Raw genomic sequence first — 24,101 nt, forward strand, 5'->3', positions numbered from 1 at the left:
ACTTAGAGCATTTACTATTAAAACAAGCTGTAGTAGGAGTTCTTTTAAATTGTATTATTTCAAGTACATTATCAAGTTTTTGTACAAGATCATTTGTAAATTCAAAGGCACCATTATGTACTGCTACCAAGCAGCAAAATTCGTAAACCCACCTTTTTGAGGGAATATTCAAGTCCTGCAGTTCATTAAATGGAAGAAAAAACATCTATCATTTGAGGTATTTTTTGAACGTATTCTTTATTACAAATCTAATTCAACTGAAATATAATGTTTTCAAGCTTAATTTTAATCTTTTTCCCCATTTTCATTTCACTTTTAAGTTAGGTCATATTTATAACTGTAAACACAGTTTGTTGACTTCGCTGTGCCATCCAGTTCTACAGACTCTTACTGGCAAAGTTCTAACGAACTTCTTAATATTCTGCTACCGGAAACATTACGATGTGGAAATTTTGCTTGAGTAAATTGTATTTTTATGTTTGTTAAGTTTCAAAACTGTTAAAAAAATTGTTTAAAGTAATAAAACTATAAAATAAGTAGAAATAATGAAATAAACATGAAAAATTTATTTACAAAAATCAAAATCCACAATTAAAATACAATTTTACTTTTTAATGATTATGATACATTCTTACTGATGAAGACAAAAAAGATGTTTATTTTTTTCTAAATATGAATAAAAAAGAACCTACTCTGAAAAGACCATTTTTTATTTAGAATATATGAAATACTGAATAGGCACAAATTAATCACATTACATACACACAAATGCTTTCTCTTTTCCGAAAAGGAGGACCTCAGAGTTCCAAAACTTGTCCAAATAAACTGAAGTTTAAATATGAATGATAGATTAAATAATGCAAAGCTTACACTGAAGATCGATAAAAAAAAACAACTTTTACAAACTACGTTAAAGAGGCTAACTTAATGTAAAATATGTTCAAATTTTTGTAGATATTCTTTATTAAAAAATGTATGTAAAAAACAATAGATAAGTAAAAGCAAGATAATACAAAAATATTAATTTAAAAAAAATACCATTGATTCATTATTAAAATATAAACCACAGAAAGAATAAATGAAATATAACTTTGAAAAATGAAATCATGTTTTGCAATTTCAAGATTCTCCAGGCTGCAGATGGTTTAAATTTAAATATTTCAATAACAAAAACTCTTCAGGATAGCATAAACCATTTTGTAAAACTTCAGTTATCAAATCAATCTGTATGTTAGAGATCTCTACAATTAGAGAAATGAGGATATGAAACGATATGCTACGTATAACAGTAAGTCACCACTTTATGATCTTATTGTTTCACAATTCCCAGAATTTTTAAATATTAAAAAATATGAGAAATAGGAGTATTTACAAACAGCCAAAAGCACATTAAATGAATGGAATCATTCCCACAGAACCAGGTAAGTAACTATTACAATGGTCAACATAAAATTTGGAACTAAAAAGGGAGTAGGTGTTCTATATAGTATTTTACATGCTGAATCTGAATATGTATTCCGAAACAACTCATCACATAACATTCTTAAATTACAACCCCTTAAATTTATTTGTTCCATCATTCGTGGAACAATACAAAAAAGTTAATGTCTGTATGTTTGCTTATTCACATCTGATTTATAGTGTGATGCATGTTGTAGATTTATATTTGATACGTAACAGTTGAATGATGTCATTTCAGGTAAAGCCAGACATGTAAGTGAGTCAAGTAACGAATAATTCAATGTGATGAAATTTTCTTCAGTATGAGTTCAGCTCTTGGTAAGACTTGCTGTGTTCTTTGGTTGTGGTAGTAGTTTTATCATACACATATAAAGATTGTTTCATTAAGTGATGCCATAAATTTAGTGAAAAATGTTTATGACATAACTTTTTGTATTATTTTACTGAATTTATTAAGTTGCATATATGTTTCACGCTGTGTTTTATTGCACTCCATAATTTTAAGTAATTAAGTATTTATAAATTAAAACTTAATTATTTTTATAATCAAGTATTTCTGTAATATTTCAGTTTACTTTCATTCATTAAATATTTTTAATTTTACAATGAATAAAAATTGGGCTTGTAAAAATTTTCCAAATATTTTTTGTTATGTTTGCAGAGAATTCACCATGAAGAGTCAATCAAACCAGAATCGAATCTGCTGAGAACTGCTTACAAACATTATTTTGACTGCCTCTTGGGAGACCAAGATAAATCCTGGGCTACACATGTAGCATGCATAAAGTGCTACGTTAAACTAACCTGGTGGTTAAAAGGAAATAAAGAGCATCTGCCTTTTGGCATACCTATGATTTGGTGAGAGCCTACTAACCATTATGATGACTGCTCGTTTTGCTAAACAAATGTTACCGGTTTCAAATAATAAAAGCAGTATCACATACTCAAATGTTCGTTCAGTTATGAAACCACTACTTCATGTTGAAGATTTACCGTTTCCAATCGCTCCAACTTCTTGGAAAGAAACTTCTGATTCCTCAGAAGGCTCGATCAATGAATTCTCAACTTCAATAGATATTAATTACATTCCAGAAGAATCAGATACTGAACCTCACCTCATCACAACCAGAACTGAGCGACCTAATTTGTGACTTGTATTTGTCAAAACAGCATGCAGAACTTCCAGGTTGACGTCTTGGAATTTATTAAACAAGGATACTAAAATTTCAGTATACAGATATCGAAACAAAAATTTACTGAAATACTTTAGAAGAGATGGTTTAATTTGTTCCCGCCATAATATTTAGGGGCTAATGTGAACCAGACACTGAATATGTTATTCATGATCGGTCAGTATTTATTTATACTCATCAAAAAGGCAGTGTTGTTGCACAATTCAAAGAAGTTTTCTTCTATACCAGTAGCAGATTCTCTAGGAATGAAAAAAATATATGAAAGTATATCAAAAATTTAAAAAGCAATTAAGTATGATGAACACTCATAGTGCATCATTGCTGACCTGAAAAGAATATGGCTTCTTCTCAGTCTCCAGAGCGGCTTTACAAAATATAAGTGTTTCTCGTGTTTGTGGGTCAGTCGGGCTACAGATAAACACTAGGGATTCGAATCCCAGTCAGGCATGGCATTTTCACACATGCTACGAATCATTTATCTCATCCTCTGAAGCAATGCCTAACGGTGGACCCGGAGGTTAAACAAAAAAAGATAAACACTCTACACAGTTAAAGACTGGCCAAAAAGAAATCAATTTACCCCAGAAAAGGAAAATGTTATCAATATTCCCCTTGTCAAAGCAGATCGTATTATTTTACCACCTGTACACATAAAACTAGGCCTGATGAGGAATTTTTTAAACGCATTAGATAAAGATTGAAATGGCTTTAAATATTTAACTGAGGTTTTTTCACAATTTAGAAGAGCCAAATTAAAAGAGAAAATATTCATCGAGCCACAAATAAGAAAATTAATTCATGAAAATATATTTGACAGCAAAGAAGTCATTCAAAGGTGTCATTACTGGTTTTCTTGGAAACAAAAAACTAAAACCATGATCGGCTTATTAATGAACTCTTAGTGAACTACAAAAATGTAGGCTGCAGAATGTTATTGAAAAATTCATTTTTTACATTCTCATTTGGACTTTTTCCCTTTAAACTTGAGCGACATCAGCAACAAACAAGGAGAAAGGTTCCACCAAGACATATTGCAGACGAAACAATGTTATCAAAGCAGATGGATGGGATGAATCTATGATGAGCGACTGCTGCTGGATGGGATGAATCTATGATGAGCGACTGCTGCTGGATGATAAAAAAGAGAAGATTTCACTGAACACAAAAGGAAAATAAGATAAACGTAAATATCTGCAAAATGAAGAAAGGAATTTTAATTGTAATTATTATTGTATTGTATTATTTAAGAATTTCTCAATATTTTAAAGGGTCATAACTAAAACTCTGAGGGCGATGAAGAAAAACTGACTTTATTTTGATTCAGCATAACAAATACATTCTAATTCACCTACCTTTATCTCAGTTCTAATTTTTTCTTTTTTTGACCTGTTATTAAACAATATTGGACCCAGCTGCCTGCCCTCCTGATGAAAAGCTTCATGTTGCTGTCATAAGTATGACTGTACATACATATACACTTGCAACTATTAAAAAAACTACACCAAAAACCGGTAAAAAATTAACTTTAAAAAGAAAATTAGGATATAAACAGTACCAATGATTTAAAACATACTTGACTATATCTTATCTAATTTACATAATAGATAATTACATAATAGAAAAATCAGCCTCAACAAATACACTATACTTATAAACTTAACTTATTAAGTTAAAAAGATTGCATTAAAAAAATATAATAATTACATTCTATTCATGTAGGGATAAATTTAACAATTTCAATGTTTTAACATTTACTGTAGAATATTAGAATACAAAAAAATTAATTTCATCTTAAATCATGCTTTTTCCCAAATACAAACCATATTATTATTTGTAACAGCTACAATATACTTCCCTGTACTATCAACAGCAACTTTATCGACTACAATATCATATACATCTAAATTTAGTTTTCTTTTATTTTCACTATTAGAATCGGTTACATAAGGCCATGGTAAAATAGCAGTTGGTTCAACTAGAACAGGTTTCACTTTGTTGTGTTTGAAATCTAATTCTGATATATCATACAACCATAAAGCGCCTTCATCATCACCGCAACAAAGTAATCCAGCAGCTGAAATGCATATAAAAAAAATATATTATTAAATACATTCAGGTAATAGGTTAAATAAACGGCTCACTCTGCTTACTTATAAAGGAGTTAAGGAACAATTTCACATAGATTTATAAAATGGAATCCTAAAAACATTGGTCAACCTCACCATTCATAGCATTACATAATCTAATATCTGGTCAGTACAACTATATCTACACATAATAGAATGGCTGTGGTGTAACATAAATAAAACAAATGAAAATAATAATTACAAAAAAAGTAATTTTAAGCAACTTTGAATTTTCTCTAAAGAACCCTTGAAAATATACATATATATTAAAAAAAATTGATACACCATCATTATGAAGTCCTCCACTAACAATGCTCATGAAAACAAATCATTTGAAGCACCTTCAAATGAAAAAACCTATAAGTGAAAGAATTTAATAATTCAAACAAAAAACTTTTAAAAATATTATCAAATAATTTTCTAACTTTTTTGAAAATTATGCATTTTTGTACAAATAAAAAATCATTAAGACAATAAACATTCAAGAACTGTTTACAAAAATAAAAATTTAAAACTAGATGCACATTTCACTAGACAAACAATCTTTAGAAAGTAAATTAATAAATATGTATATACAAATAATGGTAAACAAAAGGAATGTAAACAAATTAAAAAGTAATATATAAATAAAAACGTTATCTATAAAAATTAATTTTAAGGAAAACTTTTTTTAGTGTCACATAGAGCAAAGTCAAAACTGAGAAGTTCATTATTTAGTCTAAAATATTCAAATCATCCATTTCCACTGACCACCATGCGCTTTCCCCTGCCCCCAATAATTTATCTCAAGAAAGACGGCTTAATCTTCAACCATCCCAGAAATACCTGTTGCACAAAATGCGGATAAGAAAAATATTTGGTGTTTTTGATAGAAAACATTCATAAAAAATTAACTTTTAAAAGGCTGGATAACATTCATCCCCAAATCTATTTACAATTATTGACTATAGGACACAACCATTAGAATAAGTATATATACTTATGCGTTTGTAATTTTAACATTACTCTTGTCAGATACAATATTTTCCAAGAATAAGCATTATGAAGACTTATTTACAAATCTTTAAATGTTGAAAGACAGAATTGCAATAAGTCAATAATAATGTGTTTGAGCATAAATTTTGTGAGACTGAAGTTGTTTCACTTGAGTAGTGGAAGCTCATGAAGATACGAAAATGCATTTAACTTAACGCATCCAGAAAAACTCTAAAGAGGTTATCACTATAGATTAAAATCAACAGCACTACTATCAGAACTACAAAAAAAGTAAAACTGTACATGTGTTATATTGATGTATTCATGAACTGAAAAAAAACCATATTATGAAAAACATTTTTCAATTTTGAAATGTTTTACAACCATTACATTTCAGCCATCTCTCAAATATCATTATTTCTGCATTTAGCTGTTGTCTTGTTTTTTACTCACTAATGCATTTCTCTTCTTTTGGTGTCTTACTCTAATCACTGTTGACACTTACAGTGTCACACCCAACCCCATTCCTACTCTTATCACAACAGACCATTTTTTTTTTTCATCTCCGGGACCCCCATAAGGTATTGCTTCAGAAGATGAGATGGATGATGACAATGTAGTACGTGAAAATACCATGCTTGACCGGCATTCGAACCCGGGACCTCCAGATGAAAGGCCGAGATGCTACCATTCGCACCACAGAGGCCAAATTACAACAGACCTAACCTTACTAAACACCACTCACAATTCAACAAGTGTCAGGCAGTAGGTAAAATTTCCTGAGAACAGTTAACTATAACATCCTTCTTCTAGATCATCTTTTACCTTTAATTTTATCCTTTACATTTTACATTTTTATATTTAATTTTATTTAGAATCCAGTACTTCCCTTCACTTCTCAACATGTTCAAAATGACTCAAATTCCTTGCTTTATTAATCTGATTTTATTGTTCTGCATTCTTTCAAAAACATTTTCATTCAATACACAATTTATCCAGCTAACCTTCAACATTTTTCTTCAGACCCACAACTCAAAAGCTTCAAATCACCTCGGAGACAATTTAAGCCTCATCCTGTACAGAAATTCTAAAAGAAACAAAGCATTTTACCAATCTCATTTTAAATACAAATTTAAGATCTCTGCAAAGAACATTTTTAATTTTTATATGTAATATAAAATTGGAAAAATGCTTATTGTAACCTGTACTTCACAACTTCAAGTCTATATTTTCATTTGTAAAAATAAGATAATTAAACTCTTCCATCCACCTCAACCTATCAACGCCAACAAACAGACCATGGCAGCTGAAATGTAATGCACACTGGCAACTAACAAGAGAACAAAATGTTGCACATCAAGTGCCTCCATCCTGTAGTTCCATTCGTCTACTAACATTCCAAAATTCACTTACCCACACCTTCTCACTGTCACCATCATAATAGTCATTGTTTTAGAGCCTTCTATGTCTCTAAAACAATGAACAGTGATTTAATTTTTATCAACAGAAAAGTGAAATTAGTGTTATTCATTATTTTCCAAAAGCCGTTTATAAAGATTAAACTGTTGATCGCAGTACTACGAGTAGGTGGGCAATAAAATTTTATATCATCAAAATGTTCATCACTGGTAAAGCGAATACTGAGGATGAACCAGGCTGTGGTCAACCAGTTTCTTGGCAGATGATAAGCACCAAAAGGAGGTGGATAAATCGATTCAAAGTGACAGTCACATCAAAGAATAATAATAAATTGTCATCCAGAAAGGCATATTGAAAGAATGAGTAAGACACTTAATTGCATAACTAGGCTACCATAAAATCTGTTATCGGTGAATGCCATGCAAACTCACCAAAAAAATAAACAAGGAAAGGAATATCGTGAACAGCTTCTGAAACATCATCATGATGAGGGAGATGATTTCCTTTTCAATATTGTGACAAGATATGAAACCTTGGCTTCATCAATACAATCCAGAAGAAAAATGGCAGAACTAGGAATACCAGCACTATAGTTTTTCACAGTAAAAAATAATTAATAACAAAGCAACAGTAAAAAGCTGTCGACAGAGTTCTGGGATTTTCACTTCTTTCTGTAATTAACAGGATTATTAAGGGTATTCAATTCACCATTGATTATGAACAGAAGGTTATAGTGAGAGTGTAGCTGAGAAAAATGGTTCACCTTGGGAGAAATGTATAGCTGTAAATGAAAACTATGTGGAAAAATAAATGTAAACTTTTGTAGCAAATAAAATTTACAATTATGACACATCTGTTTTATTTGACTTTCTTTTCATTTGCAGATTATGAGCGACTGTGCATTACCTTTCAGCATCTCTTGTTTTGTCATTATTTCCGCATTTAGTTGTTGGCCTGTAAATAGAATTCTCATCAAAATACAGAACAAATTATACATAAAATAGAGCATCAAGGAAAAAGACAAAAAGTATGCCATAACTTACGTATTATACCATAACAAATAATGAAGAATATAGAGAAACAAATTAAATGAACGACATCACACACAAATAATACTGAGTACGTATAATTTTTGTTTTTTTTTAGTAATTGACTATACAGTAAAAATCAAAATGAGATGCTGTCAGATGTTACAGATTGATGAAAAAAGACTGTAAAAAAATTATATTAATATACTTAATACAGCAGGAAAGAAATCAACCTAGACAAAAAGCAGTTTCTTCTTTGTCAGAGTATTTGAACATTCAGCTCCCAATTGTACACAAATTAAAGCAATTAGTGAACTAAGGTAAACTAACAGAATTGGCTTTCAGTAATTATAAAATACTACTTTCTTGCTACTTTAATGCTAATTTGATTATCCTACTTATACTTAGGCAGAAAGTAGTTTACAGCTCAAAAAAATTTGGACTAGCAACTACATTTATATTAAAATAGTTTTTATTTAATAAAGGAAAAGGGGAAAAAAGAAAGTTGAATAATCAACATTTTGAAGTTACTATAGCTGGACTGTATGAATATTAATCTAAAAAGAATTTACTTTTTAAATTATTAATACAAACATAATTATTTTTTTAATAAAAAAGCAAACAAAGACTAAATAAACTGTAAAATACCCTTAATTATAAATATAAAATTAAGCCAGTCTAAGATAATTCAAGAATTAATTGAAATAAGTACCTATATGTGCTCCAATATACATGAAATAATTATCTGTGTTACTCCAATGTAAGATGTGAGTAGGGGCAACAGTAAAACTGTTACATTTTGTTTTCTTTAAGTTTCCTACAGTAGAAGGAAGATACCAAATATAAATAGCCGCTTGAAGAGCACACTTAGTTGCTACTACTCCATCTTTCAAAACCTCAACTGAATCAACAAGTTCAGTATCACAATTTGATTCAGAATTGGACTGAGGAACATTAAAATGCAAAAGCTCCACCCTAAAATAAAATAAAAACAAATGACTAATTATAACTTTGTAATAAAAATCTATGATTTCTATATATAATTAATTATATATAGAAAGACTAATTTTATATATGTATATATATATATATATATATATATATATATATATATATATAATTTTTAATTATATATATAAGACTGCTATTCAAATAGCAGTCTTCAGAGGCTGTTCAAACAGCAGGCGGGTCTTCAGTCTAATAATAAACCACCTACCCTCAACTGTTATCAGTCAGTGTTAATATCATCCACACAGCAGCAGTGGTACTTTCCCATGGTACATATAAGCGATATATTATGAGTTTTTGCTTTTACCAAAACAAGTTAATACAAATATGTTTTATATTTTTAAAGAGCTGATAATTTAATTGTTTATTAACAATAATATGAAAAAATCAAAGTAGAATTAGCAATAATTTTTTTATAATATAATCCTACTACTTCAGTCAATCACTTCAACTGATTATTATTACACAGTCACTTGAATGTGTATGATCTTTAAATGATTTGTTTATTTCAATATATAGAGGCTAACGTTGGTCTGTAACTTCTACAGGAATCAGGACCCAAGTCATAATTTCCGCTTTCCTGTCTTAACATTGTCAGACAGATCATCCCACAAAATGTATCCATCACCACATTAATGTTCTGTGGACTAAGTCTACTAGATCCACACTTCCGTATGCAACATAACCAATCTCCTTGCATAATTCTACAACCATCTGTGCATTTTTTTTTAGCCGTGCAATTACACAACTTCTGAAATACTAGTTGGAACTATCTTTTATTTACCATCACAAGATTCAATAATTTATTACCATCAGTAGTCATACACAGCATTACAGTAACTAACAGTTCCTTTTAACTGGTGGTTTTAATTCACAATTTGCCACCCTTTTGCTTTACCATGTAATGATTAATGGGGCATTATAATAAACAACAATTTTATTAGCATTACTGTTTAGCTTGAGATAATAATTCTCCTGCCTATATAGATTAATTACGTAACACTGACTTATTTAATTCATGTCTTAAGTAGCACTGTTCTATATCATAAGCAACATTTCATAAGGTACTCGCATTTCATAAATTATTACAGAATCCATGGCTCCCCTTACTAAAATATTTCTTGCAATCTCCAGTCTTTAACATGAAATTTTTTTCTAATTGTACTAGTAATCCTTTTAGTAAAATTCTTTAAAACAGTTAAAATGGCAACATTAAATTTAAAGTGCATACAATTTTTTTTAATAAGAGATTATTAATAAAGTATCTCTTAAATTTTAAGTAATATGATATATGAATTCATAACGTAAAAAACTCCACACAGACCTGCAAAAAATTTAAAATAAAATATTCTTGTTAATCACTAATAATCAATGAACAGTTTACCTGGTTTTTGATAAATAAAATAGCTAATTTCATTTACACATACCGTACAGTTTTAAACTACATTCCCAAACAGAAAATACTTTTAAAAAAAAATTCCAATAAAATATGACACAATCTTGGTTTACAGTTTTACTGCTCATCCATATCCATAAAACCTTTCTCAAGTCTAATAAATACAGTGATAAATACTCATTCAATCTGCCTGAGTTTATAAGCACAGCTGTACAAATATAATATAGGTACTTTAATTTATTTGGTTCTTTAAAATATATTTATAAATTTAATAGAATTTCAATAGTCTGTACAATAAAAATTGTTATTACTTACGATGAATTTGATGTATCAAACGGTTTAATAACATGCCACCCTCGTAACCCATCATTACAACCGGCTAAAAGTACATTTGTCACAGTACATAAAGCGAGACTAAATATTTCACTCTCAGCAGAGAAACGTGATAAAATCTTAAAATCAGTCTTGTAATCTGGAGCAATAGGAGTACCAATATCACATACTCTAACATCACCGTCGCTTGTACCACCTGTAAAATTAACGATGTAGTCTTTTTTTAAACTCCATAGTTTACTAAGTTAAAGAATATCATTCATTTCAGTAACAGAAAGTCGCCTACTGTTCTACAGACTATTAGATTCAAATTATGACTTTTATTTACAGAGTAATTTGTCATTAGTGCTGAGGGCAAATAATAATCATACTAAACCTACAATTCCTCATATTCTCTGTCTGAAAATACTATATTTAAACTGTGCTTCACACAGTTACATGCAGTATGTATGTTATTATAATATAAAGACCTAAAATAATATATCAGGTGTGATCAAAAAACAACAAGAATTTTTTAATGTGTTATGCTTCTTCAACTAAGTTTGTCTTTTTCCGAATGATGGCAGCACTGTTTACAATATATATTAATATTTTCACCCACATTAGATGCATAATTCAAATCTGGCAGCCAAATAATTAGGTTATATTTTATTATGAGTAATGATTTATCTGTCTGAAAATGAAAGATCAAAGGATCTGCATTAAAAATGGAATAAAGTGCAGCGAAGCAGAGAAGAGAAAAAAGAAGGCTTTTGACAAGGACATTATATTGACACCAAAAGCTTACGAATGGTACAAATGGTTTCAAAAAGGCAACAAATAAAAAAACGGGTTGAATGTCCTAACACATAATAACTAACGAAAATATTTCAAAATAAAGGGTATTGAGACCAATAACTGTCAAATCACTGTTAGAGAAGTTTATGAAGAGGTGAGAATCTTATAACTTGTGTGAAACAATATTTACTGACATTTTGAGTATGAAACAAGTAGCAACAAAATTTTTTCCAAAACTGTAGGATTTTCAATAAAATCAACATTGCAGAACAACTGTCAGTTGAAATCGCTGATAACTCAGAATTGCTCAAAACGTATCAATAACAGATGAGAAAATATTAGTATACAATTGTGAAACTGAAATGAAGGGCAATCATTGCAATGGAAGCTTCCTGAAGAACTAAATGAAGAATGGAGAGTTTGAGTGAATGTTAAGAGCCTCCTTAGTTACAATAGCATCATCCAATATGAATTCTTACTACAAGAGTGTACGGTTAACAACCTTGTTTATATTGCTTAACAGTTTTATGCTGTTTACGTGATTGAAGCCAAAGAAAACGACCATAGATGTGGTTAAACAAGTCTTGAATTTTGCACTACGATAAAGCTCTCGCTCAAACTTAACTACTACTTGTGATTTAACTAAAAATAACACCACACCGATCCTGCAGTCTCTGTATTCTTCAAACATGGCACTCTATGATGTTTTCTTGTTCACATTGATTAAGAGAATATTAAATGGATAATGATTTGTGGACGACAAATGAAATAAAGAAAAAAATCACTGTGACCTAAGGATATACAAGAAAGTCCTTTCTATAAAAGTTCTGGGGATTGGAAGAAATGCTGGCATAAGTGTGTCACATCTCTGGGGATTATTCCTTAGGAGACAATATTAATATAGAAGAATAAGTAAATTATTTTTGATAAAAATTTTAAGTCTCATTATTTTGTATCACACTTGTACATATATTCCAGTATTTAGATCAAAATTCATTTTTTAGGATGTTTTGAAAGATTAAAAAGAGATCTACCACATTAATGAGTAGAGTTTAAATTATACAATTATCCAAATAAATATACTTGTCAGTTAGTTCAGAGCAATAGAAGCATAGTGCTTGCGTGCATGCATCATAAACACACACACTTATACACATTCTAAAATAAAATAAAAAATTAACTTACAAAAAAGTATGTTATAACTTTCTGGATGAAATAAAAGTGCCTGAATGCGTAACTTCGGTTTAAGTTTTAATGGATACTGCAAAAATGAAACACTTTCTGATTTATTTATAAGATGAATCACATTTCGAGCTCCACCACATGCTAATACATTAATACCATTCGGTAAAGTTGTCCAAGCTAATGAATAAAACATCTCTCTGAAATAAAACAAAAATTACTATAAAATTTTAGACCAATTGTAGACAAATGAATGCTTTCTTACTACAGCATGAAGTTTTTTTACTGTTTAGAACGCATTATATTAATGGTTTATACCAAACTATTTTCTTAATCAGTAATGTTTTCTTAAATAATTAAGATGAAATAATTGTAAGTCCTATTAATTACATATGAAAAAGATTTTCCGCAATATATGTTAGTCGATGATTGTAATCTGTTACGGCCAATATATATTATGTTGATTACTAAATTAGTTTACATTAGGTGGGCAATCAATTCTGGACCACAGTTTCATATTTTTTCATCCATCTTATTTAAATTACATCAAATTAAAGTACATCCAAGAATGTCTATTTACCTGCCATAAATTTATTCGGTACAATTATAATAATGGGACTTGTGCAGAATATTTAATATACATTTGATTGTATAAGTGCTTCAAATTATAAAAAAAATTCAAATCACTATTTTGAATTTTATTTTAGTCATCATTATTCCTATTTTTCAGTAGTTAATAATAAGTTGACTGTAATTTTATATTGAAAAAACAAATTTATAAAAAAAACTTTAAACATAAAAACTTTGACTAAAGGATTTTAACTTGACGTACATGAGAAATAAGGTCAAAGAAAATGCTTTAAAATCAGTAAAGAATATATTTTAACCTTAGATTTTTAAAAAGCTATTACGATGTTCTTAAAATGCAGAATTAGATACCTTTAAATATACATCATTGTTTATTACAATTTGACAGTGTTTGAGAATTTATGTATAATTTCAAAACATATATCAGTATAAGAAAAAGCAATAGTAAGAAATACCAAAATTTCATCAGAAGCTAAATTTTTCAAAGATAAGATGTGCGCAAATATTTATATGAAATAGAGTAAAAACTCCAAATAACATACACTACTGGGACTAGAAAATATGGCCGTTTTTTGGAGGGCAGACACATATGTAAACAAAGACAGTAAACTACAAATTATGTGAATATGAAACACAATACAGCACATCAAAATTGTCTGTTTATTGCTTTTCTGTACATATTTAACATTAAGTAATATTACTTTAGAAAAATGGAATACCAGGTGATTCAAAAAGGAATTCACAAATTTAAAAGCATGTAAACATTTATTTAGATAATGTACAGGTTTGGCTGAGGTCTCATTTCAAAGCAAAACACATCAAATATTTGACACATAGTTCATTAGTTCATTAGTAAAAATAATTACACACATGGTTCATTACTCCCTTAATGAATCATGAGACCTTGCCAATGGTGAGGGGGCTTGAGTGTTCAGTGATACAGAGTAGCTGGACCAAAGATGCAACCACATCGAAAAGGTATCTGTTGAGAGCCAGACTAAGAAATTATTCCTGAAAGATGGCAGCAGCTACTTCAGTAGCTGTTAAGGGTGTAGGTCAGGAGGAGTTAAATGGCCATATCAACATCACTTAATCTTCCAAGTACTGTGCAGCTGAAAGCAATGGAAAACTACAGCTGTTTTTTATTATCTAAGAAAATGTAGCTTTCTGCATTTCCATGTAACAAAGATGGAGGCGCCTTCCTTGGTAAAATATTCCAGAGGAAAACTAGTCCCCCCTTCGGATCTCCGGATGAGCATACTAAGGAAGGGGTTACCAGAAAATTAAAAAATAACATTCTACGAGTCAGAGTGTGGAATGTTAGAAGTTTAAAAAGAGGTTGGTAGGTTAGAAAACTTAAAGAGGGAAATGGATAGGTTAAAGGTAGATCTAGTAGGAATTAGCGAGGTTTGGTGGGAAGAAAAAACCAACTTTTGGTCAGGTGATTTTAGAATAATTAACTCAGTTTCAAATAAAGGGCAGACAGGAGTAGGTTTTGTAATGAACAAGAAGATAGGGAAGAGAGTAGAGTATTTCAAAATGCATAGTGATACAATTATTATAATAAAGATAAAATCAAAACCTAACCCAATAACGATTTTTAACATCTACATGCTTACAAGTGCCCATCATGACAATGATCATTCGCCATGTTATTTGTTCTGTTAATTTACACAGCGAAATGGGTGTTATTTGGTCTGAAAGCTAACCAAAGGGAAATTAATTTTATTAAAGACAATATGTAATTTACTAGAAAAGCCACTGACAACAAACAGAAGAATCGACAACAAATTTATTAAACAGAGCAAAACAACGTTACTTTAGAATAACAGAAGAATTAAGAAAACATAAAGAAAAATTAGAAACTGCATATTCCCTCTATGTAGCAGCAAAGTGAAAAAACACTTAAAAATAACAGTTTTAATATTACTGGAGCAACGTCTAGGAAATTGATTCTGTCTTCAGAAACATTAAATATAAATCTGAACCCAACAAAAGTATAGGCATTAATAAATTGATTTGTAAAATTTATGATACATAGAATGAACAGAAAGAAATACTGAACCAAAATAAAGGAGCATTTGGCTTACTATAAACATACCGATCAGAGAAATCTCTAACAGCCTAACATTGCCTGGAAACTAGTCACAAAGTAAGTTTATTAGAAACAAAAGTTTCAAAAAATATCTGTAATAAATAGGAATTAAACAGGTAAATTATGTTACCAATAACATTGAAAAAAATTCATTGATAAAGTAAAAAAAAAATTAAAAATTTTTTTAAAAAGTAAAAAATGTTTACTTTTAATAGTAAAAATTTTTTTAAAAAAATTAAAGTAAAAAGTTTTTTTTTGAGTATTTTTTTATTTTCCAATTTATAAGAACATAAAGTGCATTTCAGAAATTATTTTAACTGAAGAGATTTAAATTTTCTTCACACAATTTTCTTGTACATTTTTTCATCACACAAGATTTTCAACAACTCTTATAGGTTTTTGAGTTATTCGTGAAAAGTTGTTCAATGGTTGGATGAAAAATTAACATTTTCAATCACAAATAACTCAAAAAGTATTGACTCTAAAAAAAACTTTTATATAACTATTTTGCTTAGAATTTATTGTTCCATTGATTTCTGTGGTTATTTTGAATATAATTTCCACCCCCGAGAAAGGATGGCATCCACCCCCCCAGGGTAAAAGCACACATCGGCACTACATAACTTTTGTTCCTTGAGCTACTCCCTAATTACTGTCCAAATTTAACGGCAATCAGTTTTGTCCGAAAGAATTCTGAGCGAAAAACTATCAAACACTGAACTATAAGAAATCATATGACAAGTGACTAGAATTTTAAAATTTTCTTCTGTTGAGGTATTCATAGTTGGGAGGTGTCAATTCCATTGTATATAAAGAAGGCCAAACCAAATGTATAATAAAATACACTCATTAGACACATCTTATTTATCAAATGTTTATTACCTAAGATCTTTAGAAACGTATTTGGCAACAACATCACCAGTTGTGACATCAATAAAACAAATACTATTTCCACCGCAAGTAGCAACTAAATTAGTCGTTTTGTCCAAGTCCTTTGGATCTGGTTCAAATACACACATCCAAACCTGAAATAAATAAAAAATAATAAAACAATTAGTCAAGGTGCATTGGAATGCCAATAAATAATAAGGCTATTGGAATAGCATAATTTATAAGTGTTTTTTATTACTTTTCTTTGAATGAGCTCAAAATGTATGTTTTGTTCATCTTATAATACCCACAAGACTGTTGAATTAAATTAAAGTCAATATGTCAGGACTAAATATCAGATTAACTTGGCTATGGCACATCCTTTCTTCTTTCAGCAACTCTGAAGGGTCTTCTGATGTAAAATATCATACCAACTGACATGTACAAGTTTAGTATCAAGCGCAGAAGTCTCAAAATCACCAGACTCTCAAAAAATAACATTTTTAATACCATCTTCCTACCACTAAAGACAAATACATGCACAAGACACTATGATCAGAATTCACAAGCAAATCAATGGCTAGTTGATTGCTAAACTGCAATTTAAAACACTGTTTTGGCTTGGGTTCCAGGTATCTCCGCTTTTGGTTTGAAGACAATCTCAAAGAAAATCTTAATCTAAAATGCCTAGAATTTGTTACAAATAATATGATTTTCAACTATTTTTGTATCTTTTTTTCACAAGTTGGTCTGGTATTAAAAAAATGGAATTTTTACAGCATCAGATACATACTATCAATATTAGTCACAATAACAGTTAAAGTTGAGATCGGTAATAATTACTAAAATTAAAAAGTAAAAAAGGTGGCAAAGTATCCCTTTCGCTGCCTTTCCTGACTATTAGTAGCAAAAATTAAAAAAGTTAAAGAAAAAAAATATAAGTATTTTTTTGAGATTGGGAATAAATCTTTTTTTAAATTTTCTAATATTCATAATAGAAACCTAACACATTTGCTCCCTCTTCAATAAAGGCTAAAATAAGGAAAATAAAACTTTCAAAAAACTTTTCTGCATTTTAGCTTCGGGATCAATAATTTAAAAAGATTGTTGACATTTCTTGATAGCTCAATATATGAAGTTTATATTGAATTTTCAAAAATATTTAAACCGAAAGCAGATAGAACAAAAATCATATTTCAGTTTTATGAGGTGGGGGTTGATCTGCTGAAAAAATTATTTTTTGATTATTTATATATGGATTGTAGGCGATAGATATGCTTTAATAAAGTTTTCTCTAAAATAACTCTGAAAAAAATCGAAACTGGTTTTTTGCGATATACCCCACACCCTTAACAATATTTGAAAAAAAATTAATATGAACGATGATCCATACATAGAAATATTTGAACCAAATTTGAAGAAAATCAGTTTGGTTAATTCTGAGAAAAAAACAGTGCGACATACATATTCATATAAGCATAAAGTTTTGATGAATTTAGAAATAACAAATTATTTCCAAAAATAATTCACACGATGAATAACACAACATGAATAATAATGAACATGATGAAAACTAGTGTCCATCAAGAAAAATAACTGAATAGCAGCTAATTTGGTACGAACAAATAAAAATATATTTGTTGAAATCAAAATCTAAAATTTTATTTTTAATTACAACAAAAGATGAACTGAATGCAAAATTATTTTGTCAGCGTAAAAAAATTTCTTGTGAAGCTTTTGACAATTAAGAATGAAGTAAAAATTTCGAAATAAAAATTAAAACAATTTTCTATTTTCAAATTTACATTTGCTAAATTAGCAAATTAGTTAATTAGTTAGCTAAATTATTTTGTCAATATATTAAGAAGCGTTTAACAGTAAAAATGAAAACTTCTTTGATGAATTCGGTAATAAGTAATTATTCATGAAATAATGTAAATGCGAATAATGAAAAATAATAATTTGAAAGCACGTAATACGGTAAGAAGAAATTAAAATTACTTGAGTTTCCCGTCGCGGTCAAGGGATGTCAAGTCATGGTTCTGGCCTAGGACCACGCTGTGTTCATTAAACTCACACACTTGTGAGAATAATAATGATAAAGAAAACTGAAAGCCTATTCATAAACAATATCAGTGTATTGTAATTTCTTCAGAGCAACAATTTGGTCAGTACAGGACCCGAAACTTCAAGCGATCAAACAATGTGAGTTTCAAAACAGTACTTCGTTTCTCCCTTTTTTAAAATTTCTTATTACTTTAATGTTTTTTTAGTCGAGTAACCGGAAGAAGATGCAGCCAGTCGTGTCGCACATACAACAGTAGTGTTGGTTGAGCCGCCGCAATCTAGTGAATAACTCGTTTAGTACAGTTGGAAATGGAGAAATTTATAATTATTGTTCAAATTTTTTTTACCTTTTTCATACATTTCAAGGTCGAATTTCGAAAAATCGATCTGTACATGAAAACTACACACACCCAAAATAAAGTTTATATCTTCATTTGTTACACAGAAATTAAAAAAAAAAATAGCCAATTTCAAAATAAATTCAAAATCCATTCTAAACTTTAAACAAGAAATTTCAAAAAATACTTTCTTAGTGAGCATTTACACTCTTAAGAATAATATGCAACTTAAATTTTCATCAATTAACGTTAAGTAGTTCTCACTGGAATTGATGAATCAGTCACGACAAGTTGCTTTATATATATTTAAAATATATGCAACCCCCTGTAGGCTGGAATTCACATAAATCCTCTGGTATTATTCCCACTCACTTTACTATAGAAGTTACTGTGCTAAGGTGGGGATAAAAATGTTTGGCAGAGTATTTGATAAAGCTATATCTATAATTGGGATGATTAATTAGAATGCTTTGTTATACTAAATCTTCATCACTCTCAGACCACAATTTTGGAATATGGATAAACTCCACATTAATACCAACTAAAACCTTATAGCTTTCCTACTCTAAGATAATTTAACGGCATCCTATAACTAGCATGGTTATTTTATCTAACCCATGGTCATTATAAAAAAGCTGTTGATGAATTGAATATACATTTAAATTCTTTTAAATGAATTAAGAATTTTTAAATTTTAACTTCTTAAATTAAAATTTTTTAAGCCAAGATGCTCAACAAAATAAATTAATAACCAAAATTTGTAATATTAATAAATTAGCATCGCAATTTCAAAAAATATAACTGACTTTTTGAAAATTCTGGGCTCATGCATCAGGGGGCTTTTTTAATTATTAAAATATTCACTAAATTGATTTTAAATAAATTAAAATCAAAATTTAAAAAACTTATTGATTTTTTTTAAATTGGAAGCTTTCCCATCAGCAAAGGGGTATTAAGTTATTTTAGTGACTTTATTGTTTAACAAAGTTTTGAGCATTACAAATTTTAAATTGAGAACATTTTTTTTATTTTATTTTTCCCATTCATGGGTAACCATTTAGGTAAAATCAATTTTTAAGAAAATATACTTCAGCGATGATAATAAATTTAAACATAGAAGACATTTTTAAAATTGTAAAAACAATTTAAAGGATTCAGTCATAATTCTAAATAAGCAAAATTGCAATTTTCTAGGAAGGTGTGAAAATGTTTGTCTAATTTCTTTTTCCAATAAATACTAGAGTAAAAGCTATCAAAAAATTAAAAGTTTTACATTTTAGAAGCAAAACTTGCAATATGGATTTAAATTTAAAATAAATTCAACTTTTGCAAGAAAAAGTTTTGCTGAACTGCCCCAGTAAAGATTTGAAATTTTATTTCAATCAAATTACCCCATCCCTTTTTCCAGTTTTTTTTTAATTTAATACTCTTTCCTACCACAGGTAGTACCTGACTACCAAGTTTGGTCTTACAACTCTGGGCCTCGAGTTGTAAGACTAAATACAGGCCACTACATATATACAAATGTCTATCTGACAAAAATAAATTTTTTGGACTTGGGAGCATTGGAATAAAAAATGTTTTTTTGTAGAGTATTTGTAATTTATTTAAATCTATTTTTTTTTGTTACTGAAATTCTTTTTAAATATCTTCTTAAGGTACAAAACTTAAAAAAAGACCAATTTTTTTACCCATCAATAAACCTTCTTGTTATAGCTATATCAGCAAATATCAGTATTGCAGGAAAATAAAATATATATATTTATACTATATATAACAATTTGTTTTATAATTCTATTTATAAGGGAAACCCTTGTAAATCAAATTGCTATATATAATGGTTACAATCTTTAGTTGGTAATATACACAAAACACAAATATCAAAAACTAACAATAATGCATATGTTTAATACCAATAAATGACACATAAAATTGACAATGTATATTTAAAATATGTATGTACTGATAACATTGTTGAAAGTATAACAAAGGTTTATGATAAAAATAAATTTAAGCCTACATACCAGACAAATAACCATATAAAACATTTAAAAAACAGTAAACATACTGAGTCACGTGGTTTATACAATTTGGGTGGAATTTATAAAATAAGATGTAATGACTGTGACCATATTTATATAGAAAAAACTACTAGAGCTTTCAAAACTAACTTTTCTGAACATTTTAGATATTATAAAAATGGAAAACTGGAAATTATAAGACAAACAAATTTGGAAATATTAGAAATCAAAAAATATAATATGAATGCAAATAATAGGGTTTAGACATTTTAGAGAGATTTTATACATATAATTATAAAAGTAGATTTAATTTGATCAACCCACAGAGTATGAGGATAGCACGATTATAAAAGCTGCAGTAGATGGCAGCACTTTTTCATACATTATTAATGTATAATTCAATCTAAATCTGTACAGTAATGTAATATTGGCTAGCCAGAGTAGATGTACAATTATTCTACTTTAACCTATTTATTTATTTAATTAATTTTTAATATTTTTATCAATTGATGTCATATTTCTTCTATATATGTAATTTTTAATCTTTAACTTTTAAATGTTAAAAAATATTTAATTTTTAATTTTTAACTTTAAATTATTGATTTTTATAATTTATATTTAAAAAAACAAAGATTTAACAAAGTTTTTATTGTATTTTATAAAAAAGAGAAAAAAAATGATATTATTCTTGATACTGTTTATGTGTAATATGTAATTTGATGTGAACAATTTAAAAAAAATTGATACAGCTGAGGATGTGAGAAATTCACAAAAACATTTTTCTATAAATGATAAAATAAAGTGTCATCCTACTTTACTTATTGTTCTGTACTTAGATAGATCAATTTCTTTAAACTTATATAAATACTTTTTTTTTAACTTTTTCACATAAAAACACATCTTATTAAGGAAAAAAGTTTCATTGATTTTATAAATCTTTAGGTTACCTCTAGAATAGATTTAAGTAATAAATTCTCTATATGTTTAGAAGTAATAAAATAATTTTTTTATCAAGTTATAATGGTAATAGATACACAAATAATTATCATAATTAGCTACAAGGTCCCTTTCCATTAAAAAAATAAACGTGGGTTCTTGTTATTAGTTTATTTAATATTTTTACACATAAAACTTACTTTAAATTGCATCTTTATATGCTCCTTCATTGTTGCCATACAATTTTATCAGTTGCCAAGAGTTTAAACAATTTTTCAAGTTGAAAGATCAATGTCATAAAAGCTGTCATAGACAGTTTTTATAACATTGATGAGTTTTCAGCTCATCAATATTCATTAGTTGCACGTACAAGATTTCTTCTTTGATTATGCTCTAAAGGGAGTTGTCACAGGCTGGACTTTAAGGTGACCACTGAATCTCAGAGCCCCTAACAATCTACCACTCTTCAAAATGTTCTTTTATAAGCCCTTTACTGACTGAGCATAATGATCTGACCCTGCTGTAAAGTGGCAGAATTCCATACTGTTAATTGAAGCTAAGAAACTAAATAATTTTTTATGAAATGCTGTTAACACTTCCTTTAAAAAAGTATGGTCCTATCAGATCTGTTTTATTACACACATCATTACATGTAATGGTGCATGGTGTGTGAATTCTTCAAAAAAGTGGGGATTTTCTTTACATCAAAAAAGCAAATTCCAGGATCAGTTATTCAGATAAATGGCACACTCAACAAAGAAGAAAACTAGTTTTCCACAATTGAACATTGAGAAAATGTCTTGACAATCTTTGCAACAAGTTTATCTTTAAGACATCTCCAGATAGAAAGCTCATTAAATCAAAGTCTTAAAGGCTTTTAATTAAAAAGATACAAGATCTTTTTTCATTATTTTCTAGTGTTCAATGGTAAATGTTTTTCTCTATAGATCTTTTCCTGGTCGACTTAAGAAGAAATTGTAAACATGATTGTAACTACAAAATCAGAGCCATTCATTTGACTAGAAGGATATCCAGATCATTTCAAATTGTAGGATGATCCAGTGAAAAAGGTTTTTTCCACATTAGAGTGTTTCTACTGATAGAGCTTCCTTACCACAGGCTGAAGAAATTTGTCTTTGTTTTCATTCACATTTGAACATTCATACATTCAAATGGTAGCAACATGTCTTTTTCTTCAATTGAATACTCACTTGTATCTGCCATTTTACTGCATTTCACTGCAAAAATCAAAATTCTCATTGAACATATGAAAACAACATCAACTGCTTACAAACCTGGAACTTAAAGACAAATCTCAATGAAAGCAGGTGATTAACCTGATGTCATTGTGTTACCAACATATATAATATCATGGAAAGGGACATGGTGGCCACTCAGTAAATACAATCAACTTAGAAAATTAATTAGTCTCAGTTCTCTATAATTATTTTTACATCAGAAAGACTTACGCTAAAAAAAAACCATGCACAAGAGTGCATGGTTTATTAATTTAAGTGTTACTTAAATTAAGAAAAATATTATATTACAATATTATTTTTTTTAAATAAGATAATTTCAGCTAAACAAGTGCATTTTTCATCATATTACTCAGATGACCGAAAATGAAGATCGTAAGACTGTCAAACAAAATAATCAGTCTTCACAAACTGCAATATTAAATTAACCCTATGGTCAATATACTTATTTGATATGAAAAAATATTTAAAGAAATAATACGAACAGGTTAAACAAACTAAACTAAAACGTTGCCAGTTCGGCACCACCGCAAAATTTCGGGAGATGAGCAAATCTATTAAATAAATTAAAAGAAAAACTGAAATTTGACTTAATTAAATTACAGAAAATCTTACCTGAGTTTGAACATCAGCATTATCATTTTTACGTGAGTGACACCTTAAAAAATGAACTGGATTGAAATCCATTCGGTAAAATACCACACTTCAACACTAACCTGGTTCAACCTAACCTTCAGCAAGCACGTCTGTTTACTGGCGGCAAGGCACATAACAATTGTTAGTTCATATAAGATTGGAATCAATTGAACTAACCATTCAGTGATGATTACATTAGCGTACAATTATTTTAAACACAGCACTAATAATCACTAGTAAAACAAAAACACAGCATTAACCCATTTCTTCCCAAAAAAAAATTTCCAAATTTTTCGTGATTTTTTTCATTTTATTTCCATCTTCACTGTCCAATTTAAATTTATTTCACCAAGAAGGTCAGAAATCTTCCTCTTGATATTCTCTCCTTTTTCATCC

General features: G+C 28.9%; 2 protein-coding genes across 6 annotated transcripts in view; one reads left to right on the forward strand and one right to left on the reverse strand.

The window, feature by feature from the left end:
- Sec23 (transport protein Sec23) overlaps positions 1 to 3,755 on the forward strand; it is a 71,213-nt gene extending 67,458 nt beyond the window's left edge. For 4 of the 5 annotated variants that reach the window (XM_075367510.1, XM_075367512.1, XM_075367514.1 and 1 more), the window contains 2 exons: positions 1,700 to 1,779; positions 2,123 to 3,755. The gene's annotated coding sequence lies outside the window, so the exon portion shown is untranslated. The remainder of the gene's footprint in view (positions 1 to 1,699; positions 1,780 to 2,122) is intronic. The other variant, XM_075367511.1, reaches the window with a different exon arrangement.
- On the reverse strand, positions 547 to 23,824 carry LOC142325587 (leucine-rich repeat and WD repeat-containing protein 1-like). The gene is made up of 6 exons (XM_075367516.1): positions 23,685 to 23,824; positions 16,464 to 16,606; positions 12,902 to 13,098; positions 10,922 to 11,135; positions 8,915 to 9,177; positions 547 to 4,728 (listed from the first exon to the last, which is right to left on the reverse strand). The coding sequence occupies exons 1-6, from the start codon at positions 23,754 to 23,756 to the stop codon at positions 4,451 to 4,453; spliced, it is 1,167 nt and encodes a 388-aa protein (XP_075223631.1). The 5' UTR covers positions 23,757 to 23,824; the 3' UTR covers positions 547 to 4,450.
- Between the last annotated feature and the right edge of the window lie 277 nt (positions 23,825 to 24,101).

The sequence above is a fragment of the Lycorma delicatula genome, chromosome 5, assembly GCF_047948215.1.
Source record: "Lycorma delicatula isolate Av1 chromosome 5, ASM4794821v1, whole genome shotgun sequence".
NCBI lineage: Eukaryota > Metazoa > Arthropoda > Insecta > Hemiptera > Fulgoridae > Lycorma > Lycorma delicatula.

Coding starts and splice junctions, on each gene's coding strand:
- LOC142325587 (XM_075367516.1), bottom strand. CDS start 23,756: ATGGATTTCAATCCAGTTCATTTTTTAAGGTGTCACTCACGTAAAAAT. Junction 16,607..23,684: donor ATGCTGATGTTCAAACTCAG/GTAAGATTTTCT, acceptor TATTTATTTCAG/GTTTGGATGTGTGTATTTGA. Junction 4,729..8,914: donor GTATATTGGAGCACATATAG/GTACTTATTTCA, acceptor TATGCATTTCAG/CTGCTGGATTACTTTGTTGC.